The sequence below is a fragment of the Balaenoptera physalus genome (assembly GCF_965194825.1).
Source record: "Balaenoptera physalus genome assembly, chromosome: 15".
In the NCBI taxonomy this organism is placed as follows: Eukaryota; Metazoa; Chordata; class Mammalia; order Artiodactyla; family Balaenopteridae; genus Balaenoptera; species Balaenoptera physalus.
This window is the reverse complement of record NC_138894.1, coordinates 72135703-72150410: the sequence shown is the minus strand read 5'-3', so window position 1 is coordinate 72150410 and position 14708 is coordinate 72135703. Positions and strand designations below refer to the sequence as shown.

The 14708-nt window shown below is 34.9% G+C and overlaps 1 protein-coding gene across 1 annotated transcript in view; it reads left to right on the top strand.

Annotated features, from left to right (window-relative positions):
* Positions 1-14708, top strand: part of BIRC6 (baculoviral IAP repeat containing 6) — a 268010-nt gene that overhangs the window by 116190 nt on the left and 137112 nt on the right. Inside the window, 8 exon segments of the mRNA XM_082427081.1 lie at positions 195-409; positions 745-953; positions 1302-1648; positions 7232-7451; positions 7970-8103; positions 8854-8991; positions 10402-10529; positions 14140-14271. Coding sequence (XP_082283207.1) covers positions 195-409; positions 745-953; positions 1302-1648; positions 7232-7451; positions 7970-8103; positions 8854-8991; positions 10402-10529; positions 14140-14271 — 1523 coding nt within the window.

The following is a 14708-nucleotide window of genomic DNA, read 5'->3' as shown; positions in this document are numbered from 1 at the left end:
GGGTTCAAACTAATATAAATTGAGGTTTTAGACAGTTTTTGAATGAGAATTATTAACATTTCTTCTTACTTGTTTGTAGTTTAGTAAGTTGATTTCATATTTTAAGATGAATGTTCCAGATTGTTTCAGGGTGTGTCTTTTGGTTAATTGATACATGGTATTTTGTGTCAGCTGTTGCTCTCTATCTCTCATAGGAGCAAGGAGATTTGTGACTTTGGATTTTGGTAGACCAATACTGTTGACAGACGTATTGATTCCCACTTGTGGAGACTTGGCCTCCTTGTCAATTGACATTTGGACATTAGGAGAAGAGGTTGATGGGAGGCGATTGGTAGTGGCAACAGATATAAGCACCCATTCACTAATTCTTCATGATTTGATACCACCTCCAGTGTGTAGATTCATGAAGGTAAAGAACTTCAAGAAAATGAATTGATATGCTTTCCATGTTTCTGATAAGTTACGAAAAATATTCAGACATATAATTTAAAAGTATCCTTATAGCACAGGGAACCATATTCAATATCCTGTGGTAAACCATAATGGAAAAATTATCTATAACTGAATCACTTTGCTGTACAGCAGAAATTAACACAACATTGTAATTCAACTATACTTCGATTAAAAAATAAAAACAAAAGTATCTTTTTATAATTTATAATATAATTATCTTTTAAAATACATGACTCAGATTTTTCTTGTGGTAGATGGGTGGTTATGTATATTTATAAGTTTTCATTTCAGATCACTGTCATTGGACGTTATGGAAGTACAAATGCCAGAGCTAAAATCCCATTAGGATTTTACTATGGTCATACCTATATCTTGCCTTGGGAGAGTGAACTGAAATTAATGCATGATCCTCTGAGGGGAGAGGGAGAATCTGCAAACCAACCAGAAATTGACCAGCATTTAACAATGATGGTTGCTCTACAGGAGGATATACAGTGCAGGTTAGTAGAAAATTGCAATATATTTTAGTCTTACTGAAACCCTATATTTTCTATAATGTCTCCCACATACGTGTCAAGAAATGACTTTTCATAAGTGTATAGAAAAGAGCAAAAGGCGGTAGGACACTAGCATGTCATAATAATGTTTAATGCATTAATATATTGTGATTAAATAATTCGTTCTATTTTTTTTAGTACTTACCAATTGATTAATTGACCAATTGATTAATTCTTTTTAATGGTTGTGTGTTAACTTGTTTTAGAGATTTAATTTTAGTGTATATTCGTACATGTATATCAAAGAGAACATTGCAGGAATTATTTTGTTCGTTTATTTTTTACTTACAGGTATAACTTGGCTTGTCATCGATTAGAAACTCTTTTGCAAAGTATTGAGCTTCCTCCTCTCAACAGTGCTAACAATGCACAGTACTTTTTGCGAAAGCCAGACAAGGCCGTCGAGGAGGACAGCAGAGTCTTTTCTGCCTATCAGGACTGTATTCAGCTACAGCTTCAACTAAATTTGGCTCATAATGCAGTGCAGAGGCTCAGAGTAGCTCTCGGAACAAGTAGGAAGATGTTGAATGAAACTTCAGACCCAAAAGATTTAATTCAGACATCTTCCACAGAGCAGTTACGTACTATCATCAGATATTTATTGGACACTTTGCTCAGCCTTCTTCACTCTTCCAATGGTTTGTATTTGACTTAAGTACTTAAAAAGGCCGGAAATATATTTGATGTGATTTTCTTGCATGTTTTGTTGTATTAATATTTCCTGGGTTCTGTTTATTTTTGTATCCTTTCTGATGTATTTATGTAATGTGTTTTTAGGTTAATTCATTTTTTCCCCTTATCTTTGTTTTTTGTAAATAGATTTTTTTTTTAATTTTTGAATTTTACTTTATTTTTTTATACAGCAGGTTCTTATTAGTCATCCATTTTATACACATCAGTGTATACATGTCAATCCCAATCGCCCAATTCATCACACCCCCCCATCCCCCCGCCGCTTTCCCCCCTTGGTGTCCGTACGTTTGTTCTCTACATCTGTGTCTCTATTTCTCCCCTGCAAACTGGTTCATCTGTACGATTTCTCTAGGTTCCACATATATGCGATAATATACGATATTTGTTTTTCTCTTTCTGACTTACTTCACTCTGTATGACAGTCTCTAGATCTGCCCACGTCTCTACAAATGACCCAATTTTGTTCCTTTTTATGACTGAGGAATATTGTGGTACATTGTATATATGTACCACATCTTCTTTACCCATTCTTCTGTTGATGGGCATTTAGGTTGCTTCCATGACCTGGCTATTGTAAATAGTGCTGCAGTGAACATTGGGGTGCATGTGTCTTTTTGAATTATGGTTTTCTCTGGGTATATGCCCAGTAGTGGGATTGCTGGATCATATGGTAATTCTATTTTTAGTTTTTTAAGGAACCTCCATATTGTTCTCCATAGTGGCTGTATCAATTTACATTCCCACCAACAGTGCAAGAGGGTTCCCTTTTCTCCACACCCTCTCCAGCATTTGTTGTTTGTAGATTTTCTGATGATGCCCATTCAAACTGGTGTGACATGACACCTCATTGTAGTGTTGATTTGCATTTCTCTAATAATTAGTGATGTTGAGCAGCTTTTCATGTGCTTCTTGGCCATCTGTATGTCTTCTTTGGAGAAATGTCTGTTTAGGTCTTCTGCCCATTTTTGGATTGCATTGTTTGTTTTTTTAATATTGAGCTGCATGAGCTGTTTATATATTTTGGAGATTAATCCTTTGTCCGTTGATTTGTTTGCAAATATTTTCTCCCATTCTGAGGGTTGTCTTTTCGTCTTGTTTATGGTTTCCTGTGCTGTGCAAAAGCTTTGAAGTTTCATTAGGTCCCATGAGTTTATTTTTGTGTATGGTGTTAGGGAGTGTTCTCATTTCATTCTTTTACATGTAGCTGTCCAGTTTTCCCAGCACCACTTATTGAAGAGACTGTCTTTTCTCCATTGTATATCCTTGCCTCCTTTGTCATAGATTAGTTGACCATAGGCGCATGGGTTTATCTCTGGGCTTTCTATCTTGTTCCATTGATCTATGTTTCTGTTTTTGTGCCAATACTATATTGTCTTGATTACTGTAGCTTTATAGTATAGTCTGAAGTCAGGGAGTCTGATTCGTCCAGCTCCGGTTTTTTCCCTCAAGACTGCTTTGGCTATTCGGGGTCTTTTGTGTCTCCATACAAATTTTAAGATTTTTTGTTCTAGTTCCGTAAAAAATGCCATTGGTAATTTGATAGGGAGTGCATTGAATCTGTAGATTGCTTTGGGTAGTATAGTCATTTTCACAATATTGATTCTTCCAATCCAAGAACATGGTATATCTCTCCATCTGTTGGTATCATCTTTAATTTCTTTCATCAGTGTCTTACAGTTTTCTGCATACAGGTCTTTTGTCTCCCTAGGTAGGTTCATTCCTAGGTATTTTATTCTCTTTGTTGCAGTGGTAAATGGGAGTGTTTCCTTAATTTCTCTTTCAGATTTTTCATCATTAGTGTATGGGAATGCAAGAGATTTCTGTGCATTAATTTTGTATCCTGCAACTTTACCAAATTCATTGATTAGCTCTAGTAGTTTTCTGGTGGCATCTTTAGGATTCTCTATGTATAGTATCATGTCATTTGCAAACAGTGACAGTTTAACTTCTTCTTTTCCAATTTGTATTCCTTTTATTTCTTTTTCTTCTCTGACTGCCGTGGCTAGGACTTCCAAAACTATGTTGAATAATAGTGGCGAGAGTGGACATCCTTGTCTTGTTCCTGATCTTAGAGGAAATGCTTTCAGTTTTTCACCATTGAGAATGATGTTGGCTGTGGGTTTGTCGTATATGGCCTTTATTATGTTGAGGTAGTTTTCCTCTATGCCCACTTTCTGGAGAGTTTTTATCATAAATGGGTGTTGAATTTTGTCAACAGCTTTTTCTGCATCTATTGAGATGATCATATGGTTTTTATTCTTCAATTTGTTAATATGGTGTGTCACATTGATTGGTTTGCGTATATTGAAGAATCCTTGGATCCCTGGGATAAATCCCTCTTGATCATGGTGTATGATCCTTTTAATGTGTTGTTGGATTCTGTTTGCTAGTATTTTGTTGAGGATTTTTGTATCTATATTCATCAGTGATATTGGTCTGTAATTTTCTTTTTTTGTAGTATCTTTGTCTGGTTTTGGTATCAGGGTGATGGTGGCCTCATAGAATGAGTTTGGGAGTATTCCTTCCTCCACAATTTTTTGGAAAAGTTTGAGAAGGATGGGTGTTAGCTCTTCTCTAAATGTTTGATAGAATTCACCTGTGAAGCCATCTGGTCCTGGACTTTTGTTTGTTGGAAGATTTTTAATCACAGTTTCAATTTCATTCCTTGTGATTGGCCTGTTCATATTTTCTGTTTCTTCCTGGTTCAGTCTTGGAAGGTTATACCTTTCTAAGAATTTGTCCATTTCTTCCAGGTTGTCCATTTTATTGGCATAGAGTTGCTTGTAGTAGTCTCTTAGGATGCTTTGTATTTCTGCAGTGTCCGTTGTAACTTCTCCTTTTTCATTTCTAAATTTATTGATTTGAGTCCTCTCCCTCTTTTTCTTGATGAGTCTGGCTAATGGTTTATCAATTTTGTTTATCTCCTCAAAGAACCAGCTTTTAGTTTTATTGATCTTTACTATTACTTTCTTTGTTTCTGTTTCATTTATTTGTGCTCTGATCTTTATGATTTCTTTCTTTCTGCTAACTTTGGGTTTTGTTTTTTCTTCTTTCTCTGGTTCATTTAGGTGTAAGGTTAGATTATTTATTTGACATTTTTCTTGTTTCTTGAGGTAGGCTTGTATAGCTATAAACTTCCCTCTTAGGACTGCTTTTGCTGCATCCCACAGGTTTTGGATCACCGTGTTTTCATTGTCATTTGTCTCTAGGTATTTTCTGATTTCCTCTTTAATTTCTTCAGTGATCTCTTGGTTATTTAGTAATGTATTGTTTAGCGTCCATGTGTTTGTGTTTTTGAGTTTTTCTTCTTGTAATTCATTTGTAATCTCATAGTGTTGTGGTCAGAAAAGATGCTTGATATGATTTCAATTTTCTTAAATTTACTGAGGCTTGATTTGTGACCCAAGATGTGATCTATCCTGGAGAATGTTCTGTGCGCACTTGAGAAGAAAGTGTAATCTGCTGTTTTTGGATGGAATGTCCTATAAATATCAATTAAATCTATCTGGTCTGTTGTGTCATTTAAAGCTTCTGTTTCCTTATTTATTTTCATTTTGGATGATCTGTCCATTGGTGTAAGTGAGGTGTTAAAGTCCCCCACTATTATTGTGTTACTGTTGATTTCCTCTTTTATAGCTGTTAGCAGTTGCCTTATGTATTGAGGTGCTCCTATGTTGAGTGCATATATATTTATAATTGTTATATCTTCTTCTTGGAGTGATCCCTTGATCACTATGTAGTGTCCTTCCTTGTCTCTTGTTACATTCTTTATTTTAAAGTCTATTTTATCTGATAATGAGTATTGCTACTCCAGCTTTCTTTTGATTTCCATTTGCGTGGAATATCTTTTTCCATCCCCTCACTTTCAGTCTGAATGTGTCCGTAGGTCTGAAGTGTGTCTCTTGTAGACAGCATATATATGGGTCTTGTTTTAGTATCCATTCAGCAAGCCTGTGTCTTTTGGTTGGAACATTTAATCCATTCACATTTAAGGTAATTATCGATATGTATGTTCCTGTGACCATTTTCTTAATTGTTTTGTGTTTGTTTTTGTAGATCCTTTTCTTCTCTTGTGTTTCCCACGTAGAGAAGTTCCTTTAGTATTTGTTGTAGAGCTGGTTTGATGGTGGTGAATTCTCTTAGCTTTTGCTTTCTGTAAAGCTTTAGATTTCTCCATGGAATCTGAATGAGATCCTTGCTGGGTAAAGTAATGTTGGTTGTAGGTTCTTCCCTTTCATCACTTTACGTATATCATGCCACTCCCTTTGGCTTGTAGAGTTTCTGCTGAGAAATCAGCTGTTAACCTTATGGGAATTCCATTGTGTGTTATTTGTCGTTTTTCCCTTGCTGCTTTTAATAATTTTTCTTTGTTTTTAATTTTTGCCAATTTGGTTACTGTGTGTCTTTGTGTGTTTCTCCTTGGGTTTATCCTGTATGGGACTCGCTGCGCTTCCTGGACTTGGGTGGCTATTTCCTTTCCCATGTTAGGCAAGTTTTCAACTATAATCTCTTCAAATATTTTCTTAGGTCCTTTCTCTCTCTCTTCTCCTTCTGGGACCCCTATAATGCGAATGTTGTTGCGTTTAATGTTGTCCCAGAGGTCTCTTAGGCTGTCTTCATTTCTTTTCATTCTTTTTTCTTTATTCTGTTCTGCAGCAGTGAATTCCACCATTCTGTCTTCCAGGTCACTTATCTGTTCTTCTGCCTCAGTTATTCTGCTGTTGATTCCTTCTAGTATAGTTTTCATTTCACTTATTGTATTGTTCATCTCTGTTTGTTTGTTCTTTAATTCTTCTAGGTCTTTGTTAAACATTTCTTGCATCTTCTCGATCTTTGCCTCTGTTCTTTTTCCGAGGTCCTGGATCATCTTCACTATCATTATTCTGAATTCTTTTTCTGGAAGGTTGCCTATCTCCACTTCATTTAGTTGTTTTTCTGGGGTGTTATCTTGTTCCTTCATCTGGGACGTAGCCCTCTGCCTTTTCATGTTGTCTCTGTTTCTGTGAATGTGGTTTTTGTTCCACACGCTGCAAGATTGTAGTTCTTCTTGCTTCTGCTGTCTGCCCTCTGGTGGATGAGGCTATCTCTTGAATAGATTTTTGATTATTTTTTTCTTGAGTTTCTGCTATTGATGTGTCACATCATTGTGTTACTGGCAAAATAATAAATAATGTTTGAAAGCGAAACAGTGAAAACTGTTAATAAATTGCTAGTCTAATACAGAAGTGTCATTTTCTAACGAGGAGCTGTTTTTGATCATTATATATGATGTAATGTGCGCGCGCACACACACAGCCATCTGATACACCCAACTCCACAAAAAAGAAATATAATTGATATAATTGCTAATTCTTCTTTTCTCCAAGTATTTGAGTTAAAATTCTACATATAAGGAGTAAATAAATGAATAGGAAAATAAATAGACCAAAAATTTGCTGATAATGAAGAAAGCCTATCTAGGGATGCTGATTTTGATACTACAGCGTACTCTTAAATAGGAAATTTTACTGTTTTCTTTCTTGTAATAGGACACTCTGTTCCTGCAGTTTTGCAGAGTACATTCCATGCCCAGGCCTGTGAAGAGCTTTTTAAACACCTGTGCATCAGTGGAACCCCAAAGATACGGTTACATACTGGTCTTCTACTCGTTCAACTCTGTGGTGGTGAAAGATGGTGGGGCCAGTTTCTTTCTAATGTTCTTCAGGAACTGTACAATTCAGAGCAGCTTCTCATCTTTCCACAGGATAGGTAGGTCAGAAAATATTGGAGTAATTTGTTATTAGTGATTTATGCTTCCCGCAATGTTCAGATTTGGAAATCTTGTGTATGTGGATACTGAGTGTGGAGAAATGAAATGAATCATGTCTTTTCACAGTTTGAGGAATGCCCAGTGAAGGGCATATTGAAGAAGATTCTACATGATGTAACTGGACTATATTCTTTAGTTTCCTAACTGAATCTGTGGAGTTTATAGATCTCTGTTTACAAATATTTCCTATCAGATCATGTTACTTTATGTGTCTAATGTATATTTTTGAGTCTGTGATACAGTTCTCTCTACTTGATTCCTTGCAGATAAAATTAGAAAATATAAGCAGTAGCTGAAAAAGAGCTATTTTTAACATTATACTTCCAGATATAAATCTTACTAATAACCAGATATTCTGTCATTACTCTCTTAGATTACGAAGTGAATTATTTTTAAGATGAACACTTAAATTGATTCATATCAGCTATTTTATTTGTATCTTTTTTTTTTTTTTTAGGGTCTTCATGTTACTTTCCTGCATTGGTCAGAGATCACTTAGTAATAGTGGAGTATTAGAAAGCTTACTTAATCTGTTGGATAATTTACTGTCACCTCTTCAGCCGCAGTTACCCATGCATAGGAGGACAGAAGGTATTATTTAAATTAGTGATCTTTAGTAAAAACGTAAGATTCCTGTAAATACTGCTTTTATAAAATGACTAGTCTGAAATATTTATTTTACTATTCATTTTGCTGCACACTTTAATATTTTTATGATGTAGACTTTTTAGAATGACCAGCCTTCGTGTGATTGACTACCATATGGTTACTGCTTTTTTAAAATATGTTACCTTTTCTTTATGTGAATTTTGAACTTGGGAATTGTTGTGGGTATTTTTTTTTATACTATCATAGTTAAAATCAAACTCTTGTGTTTAAGTTTAAGCTTTAAGGCAGCATTGCTGTTCTGATCATGGATAATGAGCTTCATTTGAGCAAGAAAATTGTTATTGGAATAAAAACTTTAGAACATAGTTTAAAACTTTATGAATTATATAACTTGAGAGACTTTTTAAATGTCAGTCACCTGTAAGTCTAAGAATAGCTTCTTATACCTTGTTTTCTAGTTTATAAGTTATTACCTGTTAGATTCAAGCTACACTTATGAATCTGTTTTTGTACCAAGAAGCATTTGTCAAGTCTTCCATTTGATTTGATGTGTTAATTCATTTTTGGCCATAAGTTTCAGTTTTGAGGCTTACTATAAATAAATATTAGTGTTCATAATTATATGGTGTGTTTTGGATTTATAAAATGTGTTAATTTTATAATTATTTCATCAGACTTCATTAGGATTCTTAGAGTCACCTGATTATTTTTTCTCCTCACATTTCTATACAGGAGTACTAGATATTCCCATGATCAGTTGGGTTGTTATGCTAGTGTCCAGGTTGCTGGATTATGTGGCAACTGTAGAAGACGAAGCAGCAGCTGCAAAGAAACCTTTGAATGGTAAAGACAGGGAGAGGTTTATGACAGGTATCAGAAGTTTATAATAATCTGTTGGTGGGGATTTTGAGTGACTACCCAGTTTTTCCAGAACTGGCATTGGCCTGGAGATTCCAGCTGTATGTAATTTATGTAAAATATTAATTAACTTTACCAGGAATAACATACATATAGGTGAAGTTTATAAAAAGAAAATCTGTGAAGAGTTATTGTATTTAGTTTAGTATATCATTCCATTTACTATTATAAAATGTTTCTACTAATTAACTACAAATGACTTTTATGCTTAGATATAGAAATTCTCAGATTTTCGCGAGTTGTAATCTTTCTCCATAAGCTTAAAGCACAGAAAATTTTTTAAATGAAAGACAATCAAACTGCAAGACAAATTGTTTTCTTCTCCTCTTCCAAGCTAACAAGACTTTATGAAATAGCTACATCTCATATGTAAATACAGATAGTAAGTGCCGTAAAACTTAGAATTTTATACATTATTAGGATTATAATATTAATAAAAGATCACTTGAGATGTTTTATAGGTATAAGATGTTACAGAAAAACCTGAATGAACTTTTTGGCCAGCCCAATAAATCAGTTGTTTATGGTACACATTATGTTTGAAAATAGGGTGGGGAATTCTTTTCATGTACAGGGAATTTTTTTAACAAATGCTATATGTCTCAGTTATAGGATGTAGAATTAAGAGACAATTAAATACAACTACCTGTAAAGTTGGAATGTAACAGATGGTATGGGAGGACTTAGTTTTTATTTACAGTATTCATGTATTATGGAAATACATTAGAAGACATTTTTTTAGGGCTTGAAGAATTTGAATTGACTTGACAAAAGGATAATAGAGAACAGAAAAAGATGTCATTAGGTTAAGCAGACGTGAAAAAATCATTGAGGATGGTTAACATGTGGGATTAAGCCTGAACTGAGCAGAGTGACAAGGAGTCATCTGGACACATTCCAACATGAGAATAAGTAGAGCTACACAGCACAGTGTTTGAACTATCCAACTTTATTTTTGCAGTCATTAAATCAGATTATTGAGTATCCCTTTTTTTGGGTCCCTGCACAAAAAGCATATGAGTTCGAAATAGGCAACAGTGAGCATTTTGTTGTTGTTACAGTTGAGCAACATTATCAAAGTTGTGTTGTACGGAGATCAATTTTAAACAGTTGTGGAGAAAGTTGGCTGTTAATGAAAGAATTGGAGGCAGAGAGAACTGTGGTCTTAAAGTCATTTAGGATCTAGGTTAACTTTTCTAAGGTCAAATGTTCTTAGCAATTTCTTTACGATGGTTTCCTTAATTTTTAAAAAAATTTCTTTGTTGTTTTGACACATTTATCATTTTATGTTTTCTGGGTGTGAATAGTACTTTAAAATCACATTTAACAGAATTATTAATACAACTTTTCCTTGCCCTGTAGGTAACCAGTGGAGTTTTATTAATAATAATCTGCATACCCAGCACATAAATAGGTCTTCCAAAGGCAGCAGTAGCCTTGACAGATTATATTCCAGAAAAATAAGAAAGCAGCTAGTTCATCATAAACAGGTAATTTTCAGTATTTTGTTTGTTTGTTTGTTTGGTTTGTTTTAATGTTTGAGACATTGCATGAGATAGACTTGCCATCAGACCTTAGGTATGATATTTAATGAACTACTTAATTTAGGGAAATTATTTGACACTTTTGAGTCTGAGTTTCCTTATTTGTAAGATGGCAACAATATGTAGTTTACAGATTTTTGGTAATGTCCTTTAAACTGTAGGGACTTCTCTGGTGGTCCAGTGGTTAAGACTTCGCCTTCCAATGCAGGGGGTGTGGGTTTAATCCCTGGGAGCTAAGATCCCACATGCCTCACGGCCAAAAAACCAAAACATAAAAAAATAGAAGCAATATTGTAACAAATTCAATAAAGGCTTTGAAAATGGCACACATCAAAAAACAAAAAAAACTGTCTACCTTTTCTCATATCTGTTACTACCATTCTAAGTGCAGCCATCATTTGCCTAGTCGGAAGGCCTATCTGCCTTTGTTCTTTTAAAATCCAATCCGTTTTTCATGCTGCCCCTACAGAGTTCTTTTAGATACAAACCTAATAATGTCACTCCTTCTCTAAATTATTAGTGGCTTCCAGTTGACCTTTGGATGACGGTCAAACTCCTTAACATGGCTTTAGTATATCTATCATCTGCCCATCTAACTTTGAGGTTTGAATTTTGGTCTAGCCATATTGAATGTGGGTTCCTGGACCACCTACACCAGTCTTTTCATCCAGGATTTTAGTATGTGCTTATCCCCCATCCCTCCCCTCCTTCCCACCAACTACTGAATTTACTGTTTTGCTTGGATAATCTAACTTATTTTTCAGACGTTAGTTCACATTCACTTCCTCAAAGACGTTTTCCCTGGTTTCTCAGTTAGTATCCCATAAAATATGTTTCCCATGTACCCTATATTTTTCCTTTCATTATATTTATCGTACTTTTTTGTTGGGATTCTTTTATTTTATTAACCTGAGTTTATAGCTGATGTCAGATTCTTATGAGCCAGTTCTTTATTTTAATTATATTTTAAAACGTGTCTTCCTCCTTGTCTTACAGTATATACAGGAATATGTACTATATCTTTGATACCCAGTATAGAGCCTAGTGTGTCATCTAAAAATATTTGTATAATTGATTTAAGATGAAATGAGATTTTATAAGAAAGCCTTTAAGATCTGAAAGTGTGTGAAAGCTTTTGGGCTTTTTAAAAAACATGAACTCAGGACTTCCCTGGTGGCGCAGTGGTTAAGAATCCGCCTGCCAATGCAGGGGACACGGGTTCGAGCCCTGGTCCGGGAAGATCCCACATGCCACAGAGCAACTAAGCCCGTGCACCACAACTACTGAGCCTGTGCTCTAGAGCACGCGAGCCACAACTACTGAGCCCACGCGCCACAACTACTGAAGCTCGTGCACCTAGAGCCGGTGCTCCGCAACAAGAGAAGCTACCACAATGAGAAGCCCGTGCACCGCAATGAAGAGTAGCCGCCGCTCGCCACAACTAGAGAAAGCCTGCATGCAGCAACGAAGACCCAACGCAGCCGAAAATAAAATAAATAAAAAAAAAAAAAGAAAAAAAACATGAACTCAGCAATAAATTCTTTATTTTTACTACTGAGTTTTTCAACTATGAGCAACTATTGGCCTTTTGCAAGAAAAATGATGTGAAGCTTTTCCCTCAACTCCTTTTTCCATTTGAGACTCCTAACTAATTTTAGGTGGTACTAATAATCAGCTAAAATTTCAAATTCAGCTAAAATTTATCGAGCACTTAATGATTATGTTTGCTGTATTTTAGGATATGAAGATGGAAAACAAACCTAGAGAATGATCCAGTGGACTTTTCTTAGCAGTATTTTACTATTTTATGCTTTATTATAAAGGACATTTTGGGGACAGTTAGCAAAACTTAAAAGTGGGTTCTGAGGAATAGTTGGTTGTTAGTAGTGCATGGATGTTACTTCTTTGATTTTAGTGGTTGTATTATGGTTGTGGGAGAAGGGTCTTGTTCCTAGGAAATACACATTAAAGTATTCAGGGGTGACTGGTCATCAGGTTGCCAAATTATTCTCAGATAGTTAGGGAAAAAATATCTTTGTACAGCAATATAAATTATTGATTCAGATTATGGTTGTTTCAAAATAAAGATTATATTTTTTCTTGATTTCAGTTGTATATGTTAATTGTAGAACTTTTGGAACAATTTTCTGAAAATACTGATTTGTTCTTCTCACATTCACATACCATGTATTGATTATTTAATACATGTGCATGCTGCTTTTAATTTATGATACATTTTTCTTAATATATGGAGATGACAGCCAAATGGATATTTCTTTATAATATAATGTTAGTTCTTTTTCTTGCTGATAATAAAAATATGTAGCAACAGTAGAAATTTAGGAAATATTCCTTGAAAAGGTAGATTAAGTTCTTAACTAAATTGTGCATTTATTATTATGGCTATAATGTTCTAGTGACTTTCTGTTTAGAGTAATGTTCTGCATAATGGATATATTGCAACGTGGTTTTGTCATTCAGCAGATTTTCAGGGTCTTTCTAGGCAGAAATTTTTTTCTCCTTGTTGGTCTATTTGTTCACTTCAACCTACTAGTGGTTGTCAGGGGTAGGGATGGGGCAGATAGGATAGGAGGGAGGAGGGTGGGCAGCATAAAAGGACAAAATGAGGAAATGTTGTGGTGATGGTGATGGTGTACAGTATTAACTGTAGTGGTGGATACCTGAACCAACAAATTGGGTAAAGTGTACAAGAGATCTCTGCATTATTTTTTTACAACTGCATGTGAATTTACAGTTACTGCAATAAACTTTTTAACTAATAAAAAACATAGACATACCAAAAAATGTTCTACTTTTTTTTTTTTAATAAATTTATTTATTTATTTTTGGCAGCACTGGGTCTTCATTGCTGCGTGCAGCTTTCTCTAGTTGAGGCGAGCGGGGGCTACTCTTCGTTGCGGTGCGCGGACTTCTCATTGTGGTGGCTTCTCTTGTTGCAGAGCTCGGGCTCTAGGCACGTGGGCTTCAGTAGTTGTGGCACGCAGGCTCAGTAGTTGTGGCTCGCGGGCTCTAGAGCACAGGCTCAGTAGTTGTGGCGCACGGGCTTAGTTGCTCCACGGCATGTGGGATCTTCCTGGACCAGGGCTCGAATCCGTGTGCCCTGCTTTGGCAGGCGGATTCTTAACCACTGTGCCACCAGGGAAGCCCAAGATGTTCTACTTTTGAAGGAGATTCCCATAAAAGCCAAGCTAAGAATATTGTACAATAAAAGTATTTTCCCCATGTATTTAAAAATAATTCCTTTCCTCTGTTTAAAAAATACTTCATCGGTTAGTCTCATTAGTGGCTTACATAAAAAAGTATTCCAGTTATTTCCCTTCTCCCATGGGTAAGAAATTGATTACTTCTTAATTACAACATGGGGAGATCTTTTATTTGGAAGTGATTTTTAAAAAATCAGCAACATAGTTTAAACTAGATTTTCCAGAGAATTACTTATTCCATTAGTTTGATGTATGGATTCTGAGGAGTACAATAATTTACTTTGTTGTTTTTAACATTGTTAGCTATAAGATTAACTTTTTTTTTTTTAAAGCAACTTAACTTACTGAAAGCAAAACAGAAGGCTTTGGTGGAACAGATGGAAAAAGAAAAAATACAAAGTAACAAAGGATCATCATATAAACTTCTGGTAGAGCAAGCAAAATTAAAGCAGGCTACCTCAAAGGTATGATCTTTACTTTTTGATGTAATTATCTTAGAAAAGTCACTCTCCCTTTTAGTATTTTAAGTTATTTGAATAGTTAAGTATTTTTAGTAATGATCGGGAAACTTTATGTTATTCTGCTTATCAACAGAAAAATCTATTCTATGTACCTTTTTTGGGAAAGGTAGCTTTTAACTCAAGTAAATATATGATTAATGTGGGCTTAAAGTATTTTTCTAGTGTAGTTCCTTTAAAGTGGATTGTGTTCCAGTAAATTGAAGATAAAAGGACTTAAGAAATGTATGATTTTCCTAATATTGTGTCCTTTCTAAGTGAAAATTAAGTTCAACGATTTATAAATAAAATTTTTTAAAATAATGACATATTTTTTAAAATTTGGGTGGTAACATTTATATGTAGCAACCAAGTTTACATACTGTGTTTCTATAAATATGAAA